We start from the raw sequence: 24524 nt of genomic DNA, 5'->3' as shown, positions 1-24524 counted from the left end.
GTCTCCAAGGAAACTTCAACTTACAGCTTCCTGTTCCAGTGTCTGAGATCCACACATGATCTTCCTCCAAAGGCTTGGTTCGCTCCTCCAGCTCTCCTCTCTGTAGCACTCAAGGTTCTGGTTGACTCTACTCCACTGCTGCTGCTGTTCTTGGTGGTCATCCTGTGGTACCAGCTTTTCCAGGTCACTGATTCTTCCATGGCAACTAGGGTTCACCACAGGCTCTCTTCATGGTGCCAATCCTCAACTTCTTTGCACGACTCCTTCCGTCCTGGGCCTTCAACTGCAGCTGAGATTACACTTTCAGCAGTGGCCTTTCCCATTCTCTCCTAGTGCCAAAACTTACTTGATTTCCATAACCTTTTCGTGCCTTCAAAACCACTTCCACCTGAGTGATTCTTAGCGTGTTACATTAAATGTTAGGAATTAACTCCAAAGTTTTTAATATGAGTTAGCCAGCCCCTGTCTCCCCACCCACTAGTAATCAAGACAAAGTCCTAAGGATTTGTTTAAACAGCTTTAGCACAATAACTGGGCAAATTACGCTTAATCTATTTTTCTACATGCTTGACTATTTACTTCCCAGATGGAGCTCTCCAAATCTTTGCTATTTGAGCCTCACCTGTGGGTTATTTCTGCTCCATCAGTGTGTCCTCAGTGGACATATCACCCAGCCATGTTCTTCTGGTCCACCACTTCTAGTAGAGAACTATTCTCCTGTCTTCTTTCTCCTTGCTCTTCTTTCCTCATGGTCCCTATGAGTGAACCCCAGCTTAGCGTGATAACCCAAACTTTTGTCTACCTCTATTCTTCCCATTTATTTAGCCAGTCAGCTACTTTTATTTAACCAGTCAGAGAATAAGGTTTACATAACATCATTTGTTGTGTGTGAGAATATGCTTGTCAGGGGCACCCAGATCTTGGGGTTCAGAATTAAGCATTTGAATACATAGCAACAGAACAACCCCCAACATTTTCCCCTTTTTGTCTACCTAAAAAGGCTCTTTTTTGTTTTGTTTTGTTTTTTTGTTTTTTTGGATTTGGTTTTTTCAAGACAGGGTTTCTCTGTATAGCCCTGGCTGTCCTGGAACTCACTCTGTAGACCAGACTGGCCCTGAACTCAGAAATCCGCTTGCCTCTGCCTCCCAGATTGCTGGGATTACAAGCACGCGCCACCACCACTCGGCTCTTTGTCTTATAATAACATACCATAGAACTAATATGAAACAATTATGAAAAATTAGGTAACAGTTTAATTTATAAAGTCCAGTGCAACTATCTTTATTTGGCAACATTTTATAGTCTTATGAGGGTGAGTTTACAGTTCTGTACCTAAATCTTTTTATTAATCACAACTTGCATTGCCAACATAAAACATCTTTTTAAAATCCTCATAAACTTAAGTTTAGTTGTGAGTGTGTAAGTGTCTAGTCTTCAACCCTATCAGAGACATGAGAAGGCATAAATATTACCTGAGTATATATGAAGTGCAGAGCAAGCAGGTTCCAAAATTATAGAAATGACAGAGGAGTTGGTTGCCTGGACAATCCTGCAGAATTGTCTCTGAAATGCTAAAATATCCATCTTTAGCCTTCTGGCCTAGAATATCTGACAGAAGCCTTTTCTGTGGAACAGGAATTACGAAGGTCTAGACTGCCATATGCTTGCAAAGCTTGGCAGTTTACTTCCCTGCATTCATATTTGTCCATTTGGGGCAGCATTTTGTCTATTTAAGAAGGGGCGTTTGCCCAGTGCCTGCTTGCCACATTTGAAATCAGCTCTGTAGGGGGTTTTCTGATGCTCATTATGTTTTTTTTTGAAGTAGATTTGGGGTGCTGTAAGGAAGTGACATATCTCATAGTCAAAATTTTCTTAAAATAATAAAAATCCTTAAATTGCATATTCTGTAAGTCTCTGTGTTTGCTTGTTTGTTTTTTACGAGACCATCTATCCATAGCGTATCTGAATAGGCAAACTTTGTTAATAGTTGTTTGCTATCTGTTCAATTAGGAAATAATTTTGTGATAAACTAGACTAGTGTGCAATGCGACTATGAGTTTGATTGTCTGAATATTGAATTACTTCCTTTTTTATTCTTTTTGTTTTTGGGGTTTTTTGTTTTTGTTTGTTTGTTTGTTTTATTTTGTTTTATAACAATAAATAAATCTTTAAAAAAGAAGAAGAAGAAGAAGAAGAAGAAGAAGAAGAAGAAGAAGAAGAAGAAGAAGAAGAAGAAGAAGAAGAAGAAGAAGAAGAAGAGGTGTTTGCGCAGTGCCAGCTTGCCACATTTGAAATGTAGGAGGTTTTCTGATGCTCCTTACGTTTTTTTGGAGTAGATTTCGGGTGCTGTCAGTAAGTGACATATCTCATAGTCAAAATTTTCTCAAAATAATAAAAAGTCCTTAAATTGCATGTTCTGTAAGTCTCTGTGTTTGCTTGTTTGTTTTTTAAGAGACCATCTATCCATAGCGTATCTGAATAGGCAAACTTTGTTTCTAGCTGTTTGCTATCTGTTCAATTTGGAAATAATTTTGTGATAAACTAGACTAGTGTATAATGCGACTATAGTTTGATTGTCTGACTATTGAATTATTTCCTTTTTTTTTCCTTTTTGTTTTTTTGGCTTTTTTTGGGTTTTTTTTTTTTTTTTGGTTTTTTTGTTTTGTTTTGTTTTATTCAAGGCAAGGTTTCTCTGTATAGCTCTGGCTGTCCTGTAACTCACTCTGTAGACCAGGCTGGCCTCGAACTCAGAAATCTGACTGCCTCTGCCTCCTAAGTGCTGGGATTAAAGGCATGCGCCACCACGCCACGTCTGACTATTGAATTTCTTAATTATCCTAAACAGTTTGTAGTAGCAGCTTTAAAGGGACTAGAACTTAACATTATTAAGAATCATCTAGGTGGCTGGAGAGATGGCTCAGCAGCTAAGGGCACTGACTGAACTTTCAGAGGTCCTGAGTTCACTCAATTCCCAGCAACCATGTGGTGGCTCATGACCATCTTTAATGAGATCCAGTGCCCAATTCTGATGTGTCTGAAGACAGCTGCAGTGTACTCACATTCCAAAAAAAATATATTTTTGCATCAGTGTACAAAGATATATAACAATGTAACAAAAATAAAACCTTAATGTGTATCAATATAAAAAGATCTATACCAATGTAAGATGATTTGCTATAATTTTGTATTTTTGATTTAAGATTAGATTTAATAATCCCTTTTCCCTTTTATTCCTATAATATTCTTATATTGGCCATTTTTCTTTTCAACCCCTCTTCCCCTACATGAGAAAAATAAGGATAGAGAAAAGAAAACAAGGAGTCTAACCTCCTATACCTCTTTTCTTGCTCATCAAGACTATTTAATACCTTGTAATCAACCCCTTTATAATGACAAGCATCCATCACCCAATAAAACAATTAAAACCTACCTATTCTGCCTTAAGGTAATGAGATGTTGCTTTCTTAAAATTGCTTCTTGATTCTTTGAGGCAAACTATTTTTGGGGAGGTGGTAGGAGGATTAGGAAAATTGTTAGTCTTAAGAAAGTTAGCTTTAGCATTTGTTTTCCAGTCTCTGCAAGTTCAGGCTTAAGTGAAGTCCTGATTGCGTCAATCTCTAAACAGGACAAATTGAGTTAGCTGTTTTAAAATTGTCTTGGAAGCAATTCTTATGAGGAAACAGCATTGAAGCAGTCAGAGGTAGGATCAGGCAGGATGCTGGAACAATATGTTTCAGTGTTTTAGTACCTCCTAAAGTGAAGCTTCTCAGTGCAGCTTTTCTGGTTGTTTTCTGTGAATGTTCCCACAAGTAATATACAGTTCTGCATTAACATATGTATAGAGTGTACAAGGTACACAGATTAGTTAAGAAAGATCCTTTGCTCTTTGAGCAGGTGAAAGATATCTACCTTCTTATAGGTTACTGGGAAGGTAACTTGCAAGTTAACATTGTTGTAAGTAACATATAAGCTAACTTATAAATAACTGAAGTGTAAAATAAATTTTCATCTATGCCATTCAAAAGAATGATATGCTAAGTCCTGAAGACTTTATAGTTTTAATATAGCTACTCATGTCAGTTTCAGAGCTGTTCCCATATAGAGGGATCAGCAAATGCATTACCTGTTTTGGTCTTTTTGATTTTTCTTCTTCTTGTCTATAGTCAAGATCTTCAAATGGTCTCCCTCTGTCACATCTGATTATTACCAATTGTAATCCATAAGTTACCTCTTTTCTTGTGGAAACATATATAAAACCTCTCCCACAATGTAATGTACTTCCTGTTTTCCATTCTGAATTTAGAACATCTTTAATGCAGTGTCTCTCAGCAGCTATAGTGTTTTTGTTTGTTAGCATTCAAAAATTTTAAATTTAATAAAGCGCTATATAGTTTATATCTAGGAAGGGGTCTTTGTTATCCCTTTCTGTTTGTTTGTTTTGTCTTTTTAAGTATGATTAGATTTCTCTACACTTGTTTGTCCTGTAGGATTGTGTGGTATACTTGTAATATGCTTTAGATTATAATAAGTATAAAATGCTTCATTTTTCTAGAGACATATGCTTGAGCATTGTCTTAATTTATACAGGTATTCCAATAATGGGCCATAACTTCTAATGTGTAACTACAGAATTAGCCTTTTGGGGAGTTAAAGCAGTAGCCCATTTTGATCCCAAATATGTCTATAGTGTGGCGCACGTATATCATTTTCCAAACTGTGCAAAATGAACACATTTATTTGCCAAATTTCATTTCTCTGTGTACCTTTAGGATTACTTTGTACAGGTAACATAGTTTGGTCATATTCCTTGACTTGTTGTCAAATAATTGAAAACTCTTTCTTTAATCCTTCACTTTTAACATGGTGTTTCTGAAATGATATTATGAAGCATCTAGCACATTTCCTATTAATAGCTGATCAATTTGATCATTAACTTGTGCCAGAGGGCCTGGCAGACCAGTATGGGATCTGATCATGTTTTTTATACAATGGATGATTTCTATTTCTCATCACTTTTTGTTGAATAAGCAGTGAAGTTAATTTGGAATCATTCTGAATAAGTTCAGCAGTTTCTATATGCAAAACAACTATTTCAGTATATTGAGAGTCAGTTATTATATTATGAGATTCTTAAAATTCTCATAATATAATCATAAGAGTTTCATATAATTCTATTTTTTTTAATTGAATCATAAGGACTGCCAACTACCTTACTCATTTTCTGACTTATATCCTGGCTTCCCAACGTATTTGCATCAGTATAAAATGTAATAAATATAGAAATTGGTGTCACTTTTGTGATATAAGGGGGAATCCTATTAGTTCTTTTTATAATCTGAAGTCCCACGTTTTTTGTATATTTGTTCTTAATTTCTCCCCCAAAAAATTATATATATAATTTTATTTTATTTTATTTGGTTTTTTGAGACAGGGTTTCTCTGTGTATGCCTGGCTGTCCTGGAACTTAATCTGTAGACCAGGCTGGCCTCAAACTCAGAAATCCACCTGTCTCTACCTCCCAAGTGCTGGGATTAAAGGCATGTGCCACCACTGCCCAGCCAATCTCATCATTCTTAAAAACCAAAATCTTAGCTGTATCTATTCCTGCTAATTGACAAAATCTAATTTTTTCCTTTTAGGATTAATTCAGAGACTTCATCTATATAGATTTTTAATTTTTTACTCTGATTTTATGCTACAAATATGTATTATAAGATATAATCTTCGCAGGGCAGTGGTAGTGGTAGACACCTTTAATCCCAGCACTTGGGAGGCAGAGATAGGCAGATTACTGAGTTCGAGGCCAGCCTGGTCTACAGAGTGAGTTCCAGGACAGCCAGGGCTACACAGAGAAACTCTGTCTTGAGAAACAAAAATAAATAAATAAGTAAAAAGCTATGATGTTCACTCACCATAAGAATTCCTATGGGAGAATGAGAAGAAGCCCATGTGGGATAAGAATTTTTGTGGGAGAAAATACAGATCACTTTTGGATCAATATGATCAAAATGGACATTTTGTAGTTTCTTTTCTACCAGAGCAAATTCTTTTTTGGTTTCAGCTCAAAATCATCTTGGACTGTTTAATTCTTTTATCACCTTGTAAGGTTTGAAATAAAATACTCAGCTGTTGAATAATCCAACCAACTTTAGCCAGTAGCCAGCTAATATCTCCGAGCAATTTTTGAAAATCAATTGGAGTTGGTAATTGGGGACTGGAGAGATGGCTCAAAGGTTAAGAACCCTGACTGCTCTTCCAGAGGTCCTGAGTTCAATTCCTAGCAACCACATGGTGGCTCACAACCATCTGTAATGGGAATTTAAGCCCACTGCCTGGTGTCTGAAGACAGGACAGTGTACTCACATACATAAAATAAATAAATCTTTTTTTAAAAAAAGAGAGTTCTTAATTGGTCTCTCTTGATTTATACCTTATCTAGTTAGGTTTCCTGTAGGCTTTTCTTATATCCTAGATAATTAATAGAATCTCCTCTTTGTAGTTTTTTCCAACACAAATTTGTAATCCCCAATAAGGTAAAATTTTCTTTGCTTTAGTAACTATTCTTTGTAAGGTATGTCCATTTGAATCATCCAGCAAAATATCATTGACGTAATGGTAAATTATGGTTTGAGAAAATTGTTTACAAATTATTTCCAATGGTTATATAAAATATTGGCATAAGGTAGAATCCTTCAACATTCCTTGTGGCAAGATCCGTGGGTTTTTTCTTTTAGTTTTTGTTTTTGTTTTGTACCTTTTGTTTGCTATTGGTGAACTTCTTGTTTTTTTGTTTTGTTTTGTTTTTTTTGGGGGGGGGCTTTTGCTAATTGTGGTCACTGTGAAAGCAAATCTTTATCTTGTTCTTATAAAGTAATTGTGAAAGAGCCATCTTTTAAGTCAATTATTATGGCCTTTCCATAGGTGACAAGGAAGCTAATGAGATCCAAGGTTGTAAAGAACCTGTTGGCTGAACAATTTTCTTAATTGCTCCCAGATTGTCAGCATCCTCTACTTGCCAGATTTCTTTTTAATGCCAAATATAGGAGAATTCCAACTGCTCTTACACTAGATGGCAGTTCAAGTCCTTTGTCATAGATTTTTGCTCAGTCTAAAGAGGTTGCTCAGTTTCCCACCTAGGTGTTAGGCTGTTGGTTTTTTATCAGCAGTGGCTCCCCCAACTAAAGTTCAAGAGTCAGCCTGTTTTGTATTGTCTTAATGGACAGCCTATAATGTCTGTAATTGTCTTTGATTACATTTTTTAATTTTATCAGGATCATCACCCATAACGAACATTTATGGTTAGTTCTTGAAATTGTTGTAAAGCTAATCTGTGTTTTTCGTTGCTGTAACAGATATTTTCCCCATAAGTTTATGGCTATATCAGCCATGTATGGCCTTAATTTTCCTATTTGGCCTTCTAAGCTATACATTCAAGCTATCTGATACATCGATTTACTAAGGATAAAGTTCCAACCTCTTAAAATTGGATTTTTATGTTTTGAAGAACCAAATTTGGGGATCAAGCTTTTAGAAAGATTATAATTATATTAGCTCCATTGTCTACTGTTCCTTTAATTTAAATATTACTTATAAATTACTTTTGGCCTCTGATCATCTATTGAGGTTTGTGAAAATATTCATTTATTGGCCCCTTCTGTGGTTTTTTTCACTGATAAGAGGTGTTCTAACCTAATTTAATTGTTTTATGTTTATGCTGTTTGGTATTGTGGCCTATGAGAGGGCCCCCTGGACATTTTTTGATAAGGGGTTACCCCATTTATCTATTATTCCAATGTTGGCCTTTGCCACATCTTTTGCATATACTAGAAGGCATTGGCTATTTTTTTGAAATTAGTTTGGTTTTCTTTGTAATTTCTTTTGAAATGACTTTGCTCACCACAGTGAAGACATTTGTGAGTTTGGGTTTTCTGAAAATCTTCAGGAATGTCTTCTCCTACCAAGGTCATCTCAGGTGAATGAGACCTAATAACTGTATTTCTAATCCATTCATCAGTAGATGCTGACCGTGCCCTTAAACGTTGGATCATCATTTTGCATTCAACATTGGCATTTTTAAGAACTAAATGTTTAATCAGTGCCTTCTTTATTAGTGGATCTGATATCTTCCAGTCTGTTGCTGAAGTCAGTCTTTGTAAAAAGTCAGTGAATGTTGCTTTTGTACCTTGTTTGACTTGAGTAAATGTTTCAAAGTCTTTTCCCCGTTTCTTTAATTTTTGTCCCAGGCATTTAAGGGTGCCATACAATATAATGCCAAGGTTTCTTTGTCGTATATGTCTTGTGTCTCTACCTCAGCATATTGACCTTTGCCAGCATAGTGGTCTCTAGAAATGCTGATAACTCTGGTTCTGTTTCTCTGTGCTATTTCCCCACCCTCTGAAAGCCATTGTTACTGTGCTCTAGGTTCTAATATTGTTCTTGTCTTATCTTTCCAGTCTTGGGAGATTATTTTATTACCAGTCTGGCTGCCAACACAATGTCTATCTGTGGAACTCAACTTCTTTTTGCTCTTAGAAAACATTTCCCATAAGATGTCAGCTCAGTAATGCTCCCCTCTTCTTAATCACAGTTTCTTAGCTCTAGCTAACCAGTATCAATTGTCCCAGTAACCTCATTTATGCTCGACTCTAAAGCCAGAGCCACATAGCCCCAGCTGCTGAATCTCACTGCTTTCTGGGGCCAGAACATGGCCTTCTTGTTTCATTTCATCGTCCCCACCTTTTTGTTTTCCAACTCCTTCCCTTCCTAAGCATTGCTGTCCTGGAACTGCTCTGTAGACTGACGTTGAACTTAGAACTGCATGGCTCTGTCTCCTGAGTTCTGGAGTAAATATCTTGTGATATTTTGTTGAAGAGTGTGGTTGCTTTTTAACCCCTGTCTGAAGAGACTGTCTGAGGCTAAGGTAAGGAGATTTACATTTAATTGCATTGACCAAGGAAGTCTCAAAAAGCTTTTCTTTACCTGAAACTTCTTGTGTACCAGGCTGGTCTTGAACTCAAAGATCTGCTTGCTTCTGTCTCTTGTAATTTAAGGCGTGTATGATCATGCCTGAACGTTTCTTAGCCATCATAATCCATCTTTTGTCAGTTTGACACAATCATATCTCCTTAAGTTCTAATGAAGATAATAACATAATTATAGTCACACCTAACATGATATAACTATTCCTTGTTCAACACCCAGCAAATGAACAATAAGCTTAACTGTGTGAGATTTTTGCCCTGAGGTTACCAATTCCCTTACTTCCATTAAATATCATTGAATATAGGATTTAGTTCCATTCTACTTCCTGATGATCCTTTACATTTTGAGTTTTCCTTTCTAAGCTTGATCAAAACACTCATAAGAGTGAACTACAGGACAAAGTCTAAACTAGGTCTTTTTGAGACTTCTTTTCTCAATGCAATTAAATCTAAATTTCTTTACCTTAGCCTCAGACAGGGGTAAAAAGCAGCCACACTCTTCACCAAAATATCACAAGATCCATCTCTAGGCAACATTTCTAAAATTATTATCCTCTGGAGTCTCTTGAGACAGGTTACCACTGAGACTTCAAATCACTCTTTAGCACCACTGTGTAACAGAACCCAATTAACACTACTCAAGTGATCCTAGTGTTGGTGGCTCTTTCTTGCTTTATATTTCCAAATGAGAGAGAGATGCACACTAATATCTTATATTAGAGAGGCCTTTATATTTTGATATTCCTAAAACAGTTCAATGGCTGGGCCACTTCATGATCTCCACGTGACTAACCTACCCTCCTCTGATATTTTCAAGTTATTACTTGGTAAAATCTATATTCTGTCTTTGCTGCCCTAGACCCAGACATGCAGCCCTCGCGACCATGATCACCCCAAGGTGAATATGCTCTCTGATCCACACCTTTCAGGCATGGTGTCTCTACATGTTCCCCAGCATGGTAGCTCCTCACTCATTCTTCAGTTTCTTATTATTCCTTCAGTTTCTTATGTGCAGATGGGTGGAATCTTGTGCGATTTGGGGGCCAGATTAACATAATAGCTGCATTAGACCAAATCTATAATCCCACTGTCTTCTGTGTTCCTACTAATATGACCCATTAATCCCCACTTAAAGCATTGCACTGCTTTCAGAATCCAATGTTTCAAAAATCCACATTTCTCAAACAAAAACATGGTCAGGCCTATCACAGCAATACCCAACTCCTGGTACCAACTTCTGTCTTAGGCATTTATTGCTGTAAAAAGACATCATGACCAAGCAACTACTATAAATGAAAACATTTCATTGGAGCTGGCTTACAGTTTCAGAGGTTCAATCCATTATAATCATGGTAGGAAGCATGACATTGTGCAGGCAGCCTTGGTGATAGAGGAGGCAAGAGTTTCACGTCTTGATCCAAGGCAGCCAGAATACTGTCTTCTGCAACCAGCCAAAGGGAGCTCTCTTTTGCACTGAGCAGAACTTGAACATTGAGACCTCAAATCCCAACCCCACAGGACAACAATTCCACACCTCCTAATAGTGACACTTCCCATGGGTCAAGCATATTTAATCCACCACACTATTCAGGTGGAGTAGTCAGATGGATAATGTACTGATGTTTAGGAATGTAATATGGTACCTGAAAAGTTTCAGGACTGCATCAAAGGATACAAGTTCTTTCTGATGAGTGTAATTTAGAATTGTTGAAAGTGCTGTTGAAGTTAAGTAGATGTTTGTTATAGGGATTATATGTCTAATAAATGATAAGGAACAAAAATATAGGGATAAGAATGCACTTCTGTTATTTTTGCTTAGTATTTTGTTTTCTGAATATTTGCTGTATATGAGAGATATACAGTACTCCTAAAATTTTAAGGTATGTAATTTGCATAAATGTCCATAGGATAAAATTTTAATAATTTTTATGCGATTAAAATATCTAGATGAACTGTTAAAGCTGCCTGTAGTCAAATAGCCACAGTACACATCTATACACAGTAGGAACATTTTTGTGTAAGTCTTTTCTTCTTGAGAGCCTTTTAACTGCATTTTGGAAAAAATATCTGTTAAATATAACTTTAAATCTTATAGGTTTATTGTTTTTTTTTAGATTTACATTCATTCATTCATTCATTCAGTGGGCAGAGCAAATGAGTGTTACCTGAAACATGTGGCAGACAAAAATCAACTTACACAAGTCAGTTTCATTGTCCATTACATGAGTTCTGAGGATCTTTTCTTGCTGAGCCATCTGTACCTGTAGCCATCTCTCCATCCCATAGAGATTTTTTATTATGCTTGCCAACGTAAGTAAATGAATGAAAATATACAGGCAACAATAAAAAAACAGTATAGTAAAGCTATGTAGAGTAAAGCCTTAAGGTATATAAAGGCATTTGAAAAACTACAAGTATGGACTAGAAAGATGGCTTAGTGATTAAGAGTGCTTGTCTTTCTAGAAGACCTTAGTTCAGTTTCCAAAACCTACATTAGTTAGCTCACAGTAGTCTAACTTCAGTTCCAGAGGATTTGACACCCTGTTCTGGCCTCCGTTGTACACTCTTAGATACATAGCAGATACTCAGATACATAGACTACACGTATTTTAAAAACGAAATACTCTTTAAAAAGTAAAACTGCAAGCTGGGCGGTGGTGGCGCACACCTTTAATCCCAGCACTTGCAAGGCAAAGGCAGGCAGATTTCTGAGTGTGAGGCCAGCCTTGTCTACAGAGTGAGTTCCAGGACAGCCAGGACTACACAGAGAAACCCTGTCTCGGAAAAACCAAAAAAAAAAAAAAAAAAAAAAAAAAAAAAAAAAAGAAGAAGAAGAAGGTAAAACTGCAAATAATAAATGACTTGTAGGATCATGCAGCCTTATGTAGTATTTGTAAAGTTAAAGTTCCAACAGGGTTTTCTGAATGCTCTTTGATTTTTTTTTATACTTGATTAATGCCATGTAATTGCCCAAGATAATGTCTGGATTGGGTTGTTAAAAGTATATTGTTTGTTTTGAAGGAATTCATTGGAAAGAAAAATTGGAGAAAATTTCCTTCAAAAAGATTTGAAAATTGCAAAAAGATCAATGAAAAGAAAATTCAAAGTTAGAAGCAAGGTAATATCTTTAATGATTATGTAATGAATAGGATAATAACAGCTTAAAATAGTTTTTTAATATAATAAGCTTTTTAAGTTTCTAGATTTATAATAGAAAATATGTTTATGATTTAAAGTAGTTATTTATACATAGAATGATTATTTAATGAAATAACCTGTTATTTTAAGTATATTATTTCCAGGTTTGGCTTTAATGTGATTCATAAGTAACTTTGTTTCATGAAGTTTTATTTTATTTCATATGTGCTCATATTAATATTTCATTTTTTGAAATTAATGCCATAATTAAGGCTTGATAAGTATTGAATTTCAGAGTAATTAAAGTCTTGTGTACCAAAATTTCAAGTGCTTTTTGTCTAAATACTAACAAGTTCAAGATTTCATGTCATGATCAATCCATGGGCCTAGTGCTATTTTTTATTAAAACTGAAAAGGAAAATTAAGAGCAATCATCAAAATTCATAAAAGTGGAAGGAATATTGGAAATTCTATGATTTAATGTACCTAACGGAGGCTGAATTAATATTACTAAATAAAGTGAAATGACAAAATTCATTCTCATTAGAAATATTTTTTCAAAATGAGAATCTTCAATTTTTTTAAAATGTCTAACTGAATGCTTGATTTGATTTATGTAAGGAATTACAAGAAAATTTTTGTAAATGTATGATTTCCATGAAAAATACTGTGGAGATATATTTTGGGTTTTTTTTTCTTTAGAATAGTTGTGCTAATCAAATAAATTATTGACAAATTATAATTTTGAAGTTTTCCTATCATTATTAACTGTTATCCTTTCAATTTTTGGTTTATCTTTATAGCATGATATGTGTACATAATTGCACTATTTTATCCTTATGGTGTGGCAATTTGCAATTCATAAATGTGTCTTAGTTACTACTCTTTGCAGTGAAGAAACACCATGATGAAGGCAACTTATTGAAGGAAGCATGTGGCTTTCTTACAATCTGTGGCTAACATGACAGTAGGTAGGGATGGTGCTGGTGCAATAGTGGATAGTTCCTGTGTGACCTGAAAGTGTGAGAGCTAACTGGTAATGCCATGGGTTTTTATAACCTCAAAGCCTGCTCCTCAGTGTCACACTTCCTACAATACAGTTAACCTCCTAATCCTTCTCAAACAGTTCTACTAACTTGGGAGCAAAGATTCAAATATGTGAGCCTATGTTGACCATTCTGGTTCAAACAACTTCAATAATAAATAGGAGTTAATCTAGTTAGAGTTTCAGGTAGATTTGCCTCTGGATTCTCCATTTTTTAGATCAGATTGCTGATCTCATTTGCTTTCTTTACCTATGTATAAGGTGATCAAGTTCTGTAGCGTTAATTATTTCCCATGATAATTCTTTGAGATTGGGAAAGATTTTAAAGATGTACTGCTTTGGCTACATTGAGGATGAAAGTAGACCTGTATGGATCGAGTTCACATTTTCCTAATTACATCCTTAATGCACACAACTTAATTTTTAAAACATTTGTTTAATATCTACTACTTCTTGAGTGTCTTCACTAACATCAGGGAAAAAATTATGAAAATTAAGATTTTCTTAGTCTAACTAAAAGATTAAGACTGACATACAGCTAAAATGTAGGTTACCAAAATGGCATTTTAAAAAGTATTGTGGGAACTTATGGGAGAATGGGAGAATTTGGAGATACAGTGGGATGAAGACTAAGTTCTGAGCAAGCAATTGAGGGTCTTGCAAATAAGTAAAGGACAATTTTAAGGGAGGGTAAACAGTGAAACTTCAGACCCAAGCAGCTTGAGAAATACGAGGTCTAATACCCATAGAGTATAGTTATAATTTGAGGTCAGTGAAAGACTTTAACTATTTCAGGCCACATAGAAAAGGAACATGTATGCCAGCCACCTGCAGAGTCATTGGCAGAATTGTATACGTAAGGACATGCTTACTTTTGAAGTGACCATGATCTATGTAGACCAATGCTTTTTTTTTTTTATGTATAACCTCTCCTGAAAAACTGTCTTATTTTGTAAGAGTATTTACTCTAATACTTATGAGATTTTGTTTCTGATTTCCAATAAAATAAAGAGAGAACTGAAGTATTAAATGTACCCATTGATTCCTTGAACTCACTGGAACAGTTTACCTCCCACAAAGAAAGAAGATATCTGCCTGTCAGTCAGAAGAAAACTATTGTTTTAGCAACACCACTTAGAACCACAAGGTCAATAAAGCAAAGATGTATGGAGCACCATCTCTATATTAAAGGAGTAAGAGATTTTTCCAAAACGAAGCATCAAGAAAAAAGTGAATCAGAGATACATAGAACTCCAAGTCCTACCAGTAAGTCCTTAGAGACCTTTGAACATAGAGTGGATTGTGAAGACAATACCAAGGAGGACTGCAATGACTGTGACATAATGACTGTCAAACATATTCAGATCCCTTGCATGCAAAGTAAACAAATGCTCGCCAATGATTTTAAGAAAAAGAACAAGTTGCCCTCGAAACTGCAGAAAACTGAAAATCAAATAGGTGTATCACAGTATAGCCAGTCCTCAAGTGAAGAGAACGGAGTAGAAATTGAAAGTAAAACCAGAGCAAGAAATACAAAGGAAAGGCTGAATCAGGAGAGAAAAACCATCAGAAAAGATATCCTCCTTATTTCAGAATCTAAAGGTGAGAGTGATTCTTATATCACACCAAAGAGACCTAGATCTGTTGCTAAAGGATCACATTACAAAGCTGGTGGTAGCATGGACTTTCTAATTGAAGCTAAGGAATCTGCTACAGCTAAGAGGCAACAGTTAGACCATCTACCTGGTGTAACTGATGATGGAAAATGGAGTGAGCCAGAGTTACAGAAGCTTCATCGGTAAGTAGTTATGTCTCTGGGATATCTGCAGAATAGTTACAACACAACAGAAAGACTTAAAGAAATACTAGTGATGTTAGCAAGCTTTTCAGAAAGTGTGAGTAATTATTCTGCTTGTAACTGGTGATAAATCATATTCTTTAGGAACTGAAGCTGAGTTTGCTGGAGAGATGGCTCAGCAGTTAAGAGCACTCATTGGCAACTTCCACAGTGCCTGAGATTGATTCCCAGTACTCACATAATGATTTGCAATCTATAAGTCCAGTTCCAGTGAATATTATGCTTTTCAGACAGATATAGGTGCAGGCAAAACAATCGTACACATAAAGAGATTTTATTAAAAAGAATTGAATTTGACTATAGAGACTTATTGCTAAGAGTTTCAGTAGTGTGGTAGTATGGAAACCAGATTATTATTGACTTATGAAGCCTAAATAGGAACATTAAAGAGATATTGACAACAAATATAGACAAATCAAGAACATTTGCAAAATTGAGGACTAGAAGTCCATGTGAGTGTGGAAACAAGGGAAGATAATTTGGTTGCTATTTTGTCAGAGGACTGATGCTAGCGTAAAGGGGTAGCTGATGGAAGTAGTCATAAGAAAGTCTTTCTTATGACATAGTCAAAAGAAAGGAAGCTGTAACTGATCAAGGAGAGGCTCACAAAGGAACATGCTACTGTACTGTTCAATTTACTGTGTTTCCTTAAAAGTGCATAGCTTTGGAATACATCTCAAGTATTTTTGAAAATTCTTTCTGAGACATTTTTATGACTCTGTGCAATCTTCACTGATATTTTCAGTTCCCTAGATGATCCTTTTTTTGAATATTTTTCAGCCAAATAATTATTTCTTACTTCCTCAAAACCTTACTTTTGTCTGCTTTCTGGCTATGGTATGTTCCTTAGTTATCTTTTATCCTCCACAATTTTGCCTTTTTTCTGTGTACAGTGATCTTCAGATTTATATGTGGCCCTGAATTGTTATATTTAGATTTATATTTACATTTAGTGGTGAATATAACTATATAAATCTTGCCTAAAGATATGACTACTAAAAATTGAAAAGAATATTTTTATTGATAATCATTTTTCATGCCCATGGTAATTTCTTAAATTATTTTTTTAACTTTTTCACTGTATATTCTGCTCATTGCCCCCCTTCAGGTCACTGCCTCCCACAACCCTTTTCCCCCTCCCCTTTTCTTCTGAGTTGGTGAAGACACCATGGGTCCCCTTGCCCCCCCCAGGCTCAGGATGCTTTCTTTCCCAAAGAGGCCAGACAAGGCAGCCCAGCTCTTAGAACAGATCCCACACGCAGGCAGCAGCTGTGCGATAGCCTCCATTCCAGTTGTTTAGAACCTATACATCTGCTACATGTGAGTGGGGAGAACCAGATAGTAATATTTTATTTCTGAAGATGATGTTCGTTCCATCAAATATATTTAAACTCTGCCATTATTGGTTAAGAAAAAAGTCTTATTAGTTGTTAAATATCTATTCCATAGGACCATCTATATGCAGCCTATTTTTTTAATATTCCTCCATCTCAGACCTCACCTATTTATTGTCTGAGTTGTAGAATTAGCTTTGTGTTTGTCATTTGTAGTTTCCATCTGGGAAATCTAGCTCAAATGTCCTCAGGTTAGGCTTGAAAATGTCACTGAGACCTGGGCAGTAGCAGCACACACCTTTAATCCTGGCAGTTGGAAAGCAGAGACAGGTGGATCTCTGAGTTCGAGGCCAGCCTGGTTTACAAAGTAAGACCCAGGAGAGCCAGGTCTGTTACACAGAGAAACTCTGTCTTGAAGGGAGACGAGGGTGGGGGTGCAGGCAGGATGTAACTGAGATTCTGAACTATCAGAAATTTTCATTGCATTTAATATAGCTTCATATTTTATATTCTTCTGCTTTAGGTAGCTCAAAGGCAGACCATGCTAAAAGTTTTACCTTTTCTAACTGTATTTCTCAGCATTTCCTTATAATACAATGTTTTAATCTTATTTTATATTTAATTTTTTTCCCAAAATTTATTTATTTATTTGCTTGCTTGAGACAGGGTTTCTCTGTGTAGGCTTGGGTATCCTGGCACAAGATAAAGCTGATCTATTGTTCTTCAACTATTGATCTGCGTTTCCCAGTGCTTGGATTACAGACCAGCATACAAAGCCCCTTCCTCTCTCCTTCTCTCTCCCTCCCTCCCTCTCTCCTTCCTTCTTCAATTTTAAAAGTCTGGGATATTACATATCACCAAACCTGGGGCGAATGTCCATGGTTTTAGTCTCTGTTTCATAGCCTCACCTAAGCTAGAGTTAAGGCTAAAAACAATCAGGAAATGGACCTTCAGACAAACATAAGTCTGTCCATTCTAATTCTCAGTTCTTGATTTTCTTTCTTTGTAATCTAGTTCACTTGTGTTCCCGCAAGGGCTATTATCAAAGCATATATTAGGGTTTAGACATACCTAAAACCCAGATGAAGATCATTTTTATCTATTACTTCACTGCAACTATTTCTCACCACCTGGTCTAACTCCATTAGATATATTTGTTTTTTTGTGAATGAAGCCTAATCTAGTCCTTGCCTTACAGTCAATGGATGAGCATCTAAAGACGTAAATCACTGCCCAGTCATATATAACGAATTTAAATCTTCAAAAGCTTTGTAATTTTTATTGTGTTTATCCCTGAGAAGGAAAGTGTTTAGTAATACAGTAATCACTGTAACAAGTTTATAAGAATATGTATTTATGAAACTATAAGCACAGTCTGACCTACTTTCGAAAATACAGGAATTAAGAGATGAAAGAGATCAAAAGTAAACCAAAGATTCACCGTAAGAATGTTTCATATAGAAAGAGCGAGGGAAAAATGAGAAATCTTGAAAGGAGCCTGGAATGAATTGGATAACGAAGGTTAAGGAAAGAGTTCATGAGTGATGGGACTAATGCCAGACAGAATATCACCATAAGTTAGAGCAAGGATCTTAACGGCTATGATTATATGTTAAATTTGCCTCATTATTTATATGGAGTAACTTGGAAGATCATTATTACTGACTTTTAATTAAGAATTATTTTTTAATGAAAAATAGTTCTTATAGACAGTCGCTGATTTGCCAATACTTTTGTACAGTACTGGGATACACTCTAAAAGGAGGAAAACATTGGCTGACTGGAGCCCGAAAGAGGACTGTGACACAGATTCCTGTTCCTACCACTCCAAAGCAGGTGAGAGAATTCTTGGGGACCGCGGGGTTTTGCAGGCTCTGGATCCCAGGGTTTGCTACCCTGGTGGCCCCCCTTTATCCTCTTACCAAGGACACAGGATCATTTACCTGGACTCCAGAGCATCTGAAAGCCTTTAAGGAGATTAAAAAGGCTTTACTTAGTGCCCCTGCTCTGGCTCTGCCGGATCTAACTAAGCCTTTTACTCTCTATGTGGACGACAGAGCAGGGGTCACTCGAGGAGTCCTAACTCAGACCCTGGGGCCGTGCAAATGGCCTATAGTCTACCTATCAAAGTAATTAGACCCAGTGGCCAGTGGGTGGCCATCATGCTTGAAAGCTATCTCTGCAGTAGCACTGCTCCTCAAAGACGCAGATAAATTGACTTTGGGACAGCAGACAATCATAGTAGCCCCCCATGCCCTAGAAAGCATCATTAGGCAACCTCCAGATTGTTGGATGACTAACGCCTGCATGACCCACTACCAGAGCCTCCTACTGACTGAGAGAGTGTTGTTTGCACCCCTGGCTATCCTGAACCCTGCCACCCTACTGCCAGAAGCTGATGAATCTGCACCCATACACCAGTGTATAGACATCCTAGCAGAAGAGCCTGGGACCAGGAAGGACCTCACTGACCAACTCTGGCCAGGATGCCCTAGTTGGTACACGGATGGCAGCAGGTTCATGGTCAAAGGTAAGCGGAGAGCTGGGGTGGTGGTGGTAGATGGAAGACAGACCATCTGGGCCAGCAGTTTGCCTGAGGGGATTTCAGGTCAGAAAGCAGAACTGATTGCACTCTTCCAGGCTTTGAAACTGGCCGAGGGAAAAATGATCAACATCTACATGGACAGCAGGTACGCCTTCGCCACCACGCATGTACATGGGGATACTTATAAGCAGAGGGGGCTACTTATGTCTACTGGAAAAGACATTAAAATTAAAGAAGAAATTCTAAGCTTGCTGGAGGCCATACATCTACCAAAGAAATTGGCCATCATACATTGCCCTGGCCACCAAAAAGGACACGATGTGGTGACCAAGGGAAACAAGATGGCAGATTCAGCAGCAAAACAGGCAGCTCAGGGGGTCATGGTTCTTCCAGTCGCATCCAAAAATAAAGAGACTATAGATGATTATGACATCAGAGACACCAGTTTTAGAGGAGACTGTCCATATTCCTTTGGGGGAGATAATAATATGCGTAAGATTGTACAGGGATATTCCCCCTATGGGGTAGCAGAAACAGAAGAAGGAAAATCAGTCCTGTCTCAAAAGGAGGGACAACCATATGTTGCTAATTTCCATCAGCTGACCCACCTGGGAACTAAGAAAGTTAAAGACATTGTTCACCACTCTGATTACTATGTGATGGGACTGACTATCAGACATTGCACAGGAGGTGGTCCAGAATCGCAAAGCCTGTGCCCTGACTAATGCTGGGCACCATATGGGGACTTCTGGTAAGCGACTCCGAGGAGATAGACCAGGAGACTATTGGGAAGTAGACTTCACTGAACTCAAACCAGCAAAATATGGTCATAAATATTTACTAGCTTTCATAGACAATTTTTCAGGTTGGGGAGAAGCATTTCCAACCAAAAAGGAGACAGCCAATGTTGTGGCCAAAAAGATTCTAGAAAAAATCTTTCCAAGATTCAGGAATCCTAAGGTAATTGGATCAGACAATGGCCCTGCCTTCATTGGCCAGGTGAGTCAGGGACTGGCCACTCAACTGGGATCAATTAGAATCTACATTGTGCTTACAGACAACAGAGCTCAGGACAGATAGAGAGGATGAATAGAACCTTAAAAGAGACCTTCACTAAATTAGCCTTAGAGACCAGCGGGAAGAATTGGACCGCACTCCTGCCTGCCCTCCTGCCTTTTGCCTTGTTTCAGGTGCGAAACACCCCTGGGAAGTTCAAGCTCACTCTATTCAAGCTACTCTTTGGGGGATCCCCCCCTTATCCGAAGCAGGGGGTGTTCTTGATCCTGATGCTTTTTTCCCCAACCCCTCTTTGCCTGCTTAAAGGCCCTTGGACTTGTCAGAAAAGACGCCTGGGAGCAGCTCAAGGAAGCTTACGAGCCAGGGACCACTGAAGTGCCCCACAAGTTCCAAGTGGGGGACTCTGTCCTGGTCCGTCGCCACCGAGCTGGGGACCTTGAAGCCAGATGGAAGGGACCTTATCTGGTGCTCCTGACCAGCTGTTAAGGTTGACAGCATTCCCACCTGGATCCACGCCTCCCACATCAAGGCCATGACACCTACAGCCCAAGATGGCACCTGGAAGCTGGAGTGTACTGATGATCCTCTTAAGCTGCGCCCTCCTTGCCTGCTCACCTCTGATGAAGAATAACAACCCTCATCACCCTATGACTCTCACATGGCAAGTACTCTCCCAAACCAGAGACATTGTCTGGAGCACCTCTAAGGTCACCCCTCTGGGGACCTGGTGGCCTGATATTACCTTAGATCTCTGCCTATTAATGACCAGGTTGGAAACATGGGATATCCCTGAGGTCACACCTGATGACCTGCTGGTGCTCTGGGAGGTTACTCCTTCCCAGAGGACGGCCTCCCTAGGCTGTGCTTACTGCAGTTAAGGCTTACCAAATTTTACATCTGTCCTCGAGACAAGAGGCTAGATGATGTGGAGGCCTAGAACACTTTTATTGTAAAGAATGGAGCTGTGAGACCTCGGGAAATGCTTATTGGCATCCCACCTCCTCATGGGACTTAATAACAGTGTCCAGAAACCATTCGGGGCCTACTCAGTGCCCCCAGGGAGGAAGATAGGTGCCCACTTCTAAAGCTACCTGCAATTCAGGACCCTGCAATCCCATAGTAATCCGATTTACTTCACAGGGAAAATTATTCACCGAATGGCCTAAAGGATAATGGTGGGGGATCTGATTCTATGTATCTGGAACCGACCCCTGGGTAGTGTTCCAAATATGGCTAAAAATAGAAAGCCCCCCAACAGTTCCTGTGGGACCTGCCGCTGTTCTAGCAGAACCAGGTCCTCCTAAGGCACCGGGGAGAGCCCGGCCATTGACTTCCCCTCCTCCAATCACAGAGACCCCGGTCCCTACTGCTATGCCTCCCTCAAGGACAGCTCCACCTGCTCCTACCACAGGAGATAGACTTTTTAATTTGATCCAAGGGGCCTTCACAGCCCTCAAGGTCACTAACCCTGATGCTACCACATCCTGCTGGCTTTGCCTGGCTATGGGCCCCCCTTATTATGAGGGGACTGCCATTCCGGGTACCCCAACCAGCAACATGGATCATAATCAATGCAAACTCACTCTTACTGAAGTTTCTGTTTCTGGGCTTTGTATAAGAAGGGTGCCCCCTACCCACCAACATCTTTGTAACATCTCCATGACTCTTAACACCTCAGAGGCAGATCAGTACCTATTACCCAGTAATAACAGCTGATGGGCATGCAGTACTGGGCTCACCCCCTGTGTATCCACTTCTGTTTTTAATCAGTCCAAAGATTTCTGTGTTAGGATTCAGCTAGTACCCCGTGCCTATTACCATTCTGAAGAAGTGGTCATAGAAGCTTATGATACTGAATTAAAACAAGTCAGAAGAGAACTGGTTTCTCTTACACTAGCAGTCATGCTGGGGTTAGGCTTGGCGGCAGGCATAGGGACAGGGACCACTGCCCTAATCAAGGGAACCCAGGATTTACAACACGGCCTTGACACTCTGCGGGCCTCAATGGATCAGGATTTACAGGCCATCCAGGATTCAGTTACTAAACTGAAAGATTCCCTTACCTCCCTATCGGAAGTGGTCATGCAGAACAGAGAGGATTAGATCTATTATTCCTTAAAGAAAGGGGGTTATGTGCAGCGCTTAAAGAAGAATGTTGTTTCTATGTTGACCATTCAGGGGCTATCAGGGACTCCATGAGTAAACTTAAAGAAAGCCTTAACAAGCGCAGGCTTGAGAGAGAGAGAGAGCACCCAAAACTCGTATGAAGGGTGGTTTACTAAGTCTCCATGGATGACCACTTTGTTCTCGGCCCTTATGGGTCCTTTGATGATTCTACTACTCCTGCTCACCATAGGGCCTTGCATAATCAATAAATTAATTGTTTTTGTTCGCCAGAGAGTTAGCACTGTTCAGATCCTGATGCTTCGCCAACAATATCAACAACTAGGGCAAATCAATTCAGAATCCATAGAACCAGAATCAGACCTTTAGTTCTAAGATTAGAATTATTTATTAGAGGGAGTGGGGATGAGAGACCCCGACTCAAAAATGTAAAGGATTTTAGGCCCCTAACAAACAAGCCTTTGAAGTCAAGTACACCCTGACCTCGGAAATAGCCGACTTTTGCTTAACTGGTCCTGAGATGCCCTGTTTCAGGAACTAGCTGACCAAAAAGAATATCTGAATGACTTGCCTTGTGACTATCTTTACAATGTTTAACCCCAAGGATGTTTGTTCCAGATAATCTCTAACCCTCCTTAAGGCATAAACTATTGCCTGACTTCCTCATTCTGTACTTCCCCATTACATGCATAATTTGTCCTCCACCCCTTGCCTTGTGAATTCTTTTTCGTCCACCCCCTGCCTTGTTACTGGGGGTCAATCTCCTCTAGCCCTGCGTGGTTACGGGACAACCCTAGTGCACTGGTTTCTCCCAAATAAACCTTGTGTGTTTGCATCACGAATGGTCTCCTGTGAATTCCTTGGGTGTCATTTCATCCCGAGATTTGAGTGAGGATCTCCCCTCACAGGGGGTGGGGGGGGAGGGGAGGGGGTGTCTTTCAAGCCCACCACTCAAGGTGCATTTGAGGTATCAGTGTGACCCAGGAATGGATGACCCAATGCATGACCCAGGCTATTAACATTATGGATGTATTTTTACAATAAAGAATTTTAGCCAGACAGTGATGGTGCATGCCTGTAATCCTAGCACTTGGGAGGCAGAGGCTGGTAAACTTCGGACTTCTAGGCCAGCCTGGTCTACAAAGTGAGTTCCAGGTCAGCCATGGCTATAGAGAAAACCTGTCACAAAACAAACAAACAAACCAGGAGTTTTATTTATGGCTAAATGCTTGGATCAGGGAAACTGAAGCTCCCTCAAACAGATGATAGGTATCAGACAACCTCAGATGAAAAGCCAGATACATAAGGGAGACATTGTTGAGCACTATTATTATCCAGCACATTTTCATCAGTTGCAAAGTAGAAAAAAAAAAAAAACCACAAATTAGTATAGATTTTCTAGATAAGCCTATCTCCAATCATAGAGAAAATGAGTCTTTCCCTGTATATAGAAAGGGTAATTAATAGAATATCCTGATAAAGGCTGTCAGCCAAGGTAAGTTAAATAAATCAATGACTGGTTAATTTCACATTGCATGATCTTACAGGGAATACTTAAGAAATAATTACTTCCAATGCAAGTTTTAAAATAGAAAAGTCAAACAAACCTCCTTTGTTTTGTAAAATAAAGTAGTACAAATCCAAAAAACAAAAATGACTTTTCCATATATAGGCTGAAATAGCAAGATAAGAAAGGGGTTTTTATTTAAAAGGTATAATTAAGAAATACCCCCACAGTAACCAGGGTTAGAATTAGGGTCAGAGGATTAGAGGGTTACGGTTAGGATCAGGACCAGGGGTATTAGGGTTAGGATGCTTAGAAAATTAAGGGGTTAAGATAGGATTAGAGATTTAGGATAAGTCCTATCATTAGTCTCAGGTTTAGGGTTAAGGTAGCCACCATTATTCTTGATGGTCCCTCTGAACTGATAGTATCCCTATTACACAAAGGAGAAATGTCAGGGTCAGGGTAAGTCTTAGGATTGGGTCAAATAATTTGTTTGTTGTGCTATGTGAACTCAGCTTCTTTTTGCTCATCTCCCTTCCTAATCCTCATTTTCATAATAGCAAAATCTTTCTCTCCCCTAATGAAAGTAGAAAGTAATTTATCCAAGAACCTAGAATTTCCGAATGGGAAATTTGTTAAATTATTATGGAGCCCAGTTCACCTACCACAGAAGACTAAATATGACTCACAACATTTTTCCCAAGCTCACAAACAAACTGCACCTTAAGACATTCTTAAGTTTATTAAGAATGGCAGTAAAATTTCCTTGTCATGAGTTAGTAATTGCTGATCAATTTATTACCTATTCTGAGGTCAGGACAAACCTCATACCTCCTCAGGCACTGAAGAGCTTCTTTAAAAGCATAGACCTAGCCAGGTGAGGCACACATACACTGCCACCACACATACACATCACTGGGCACTTGTAAGCCAGGAGACTGCAGTGAGCTCCAGCCAATCTAGAACACACAGTGA

At 38.4% G+C, this 24524-nt stretch overlaps 1 protein-coding gene across 1 annotated transcript in view; it reads left to right on the top strand.

The window, feature by feature from the left end:
- LOC127686449 (mis18-binding protein 1-like) overlaps positions 1-18569 on the top strand; it is a gene marked incomplete at its 5' end in the record, with an annotated part of 32795 nt that extends 14226 nt beyond the window's left edge. The window contains 3 exons of the mRNA XM_052184667.1: positions 14176-14962; positions 18098-18242; positions 18414-18569. Coding sequence (XP_052040627.1) covers positions 14176-14962; positions 18098-18242; positions 18414-18569 — 1088 coding nt within the window. The remainder of the gene's footprint in view (positions 1-14175; positions 14963-18097; positions 18243-18413) is intronic.
- Between the last annotated feature and the right edge of the window lie 5955 nt (positions 18570-24524).

This window comes from Apodemus sylvaticus, chromosome 5 (genome assembly GCF_947179515.1).
Source record: "Apodemus sylvaticus chromosome 5, mApoSyl1.1, whole genome shotgun sequence".
Taxonomy (NCBI): Eukaryota; Metazoa; Chordata; class Mammalia; order Rodentia; family Muridae; genus Apodemus; species Apodemus sylvaticus.
This window is presented reverse-complemented; position numbering and strand designations above follow the sequence as displayed.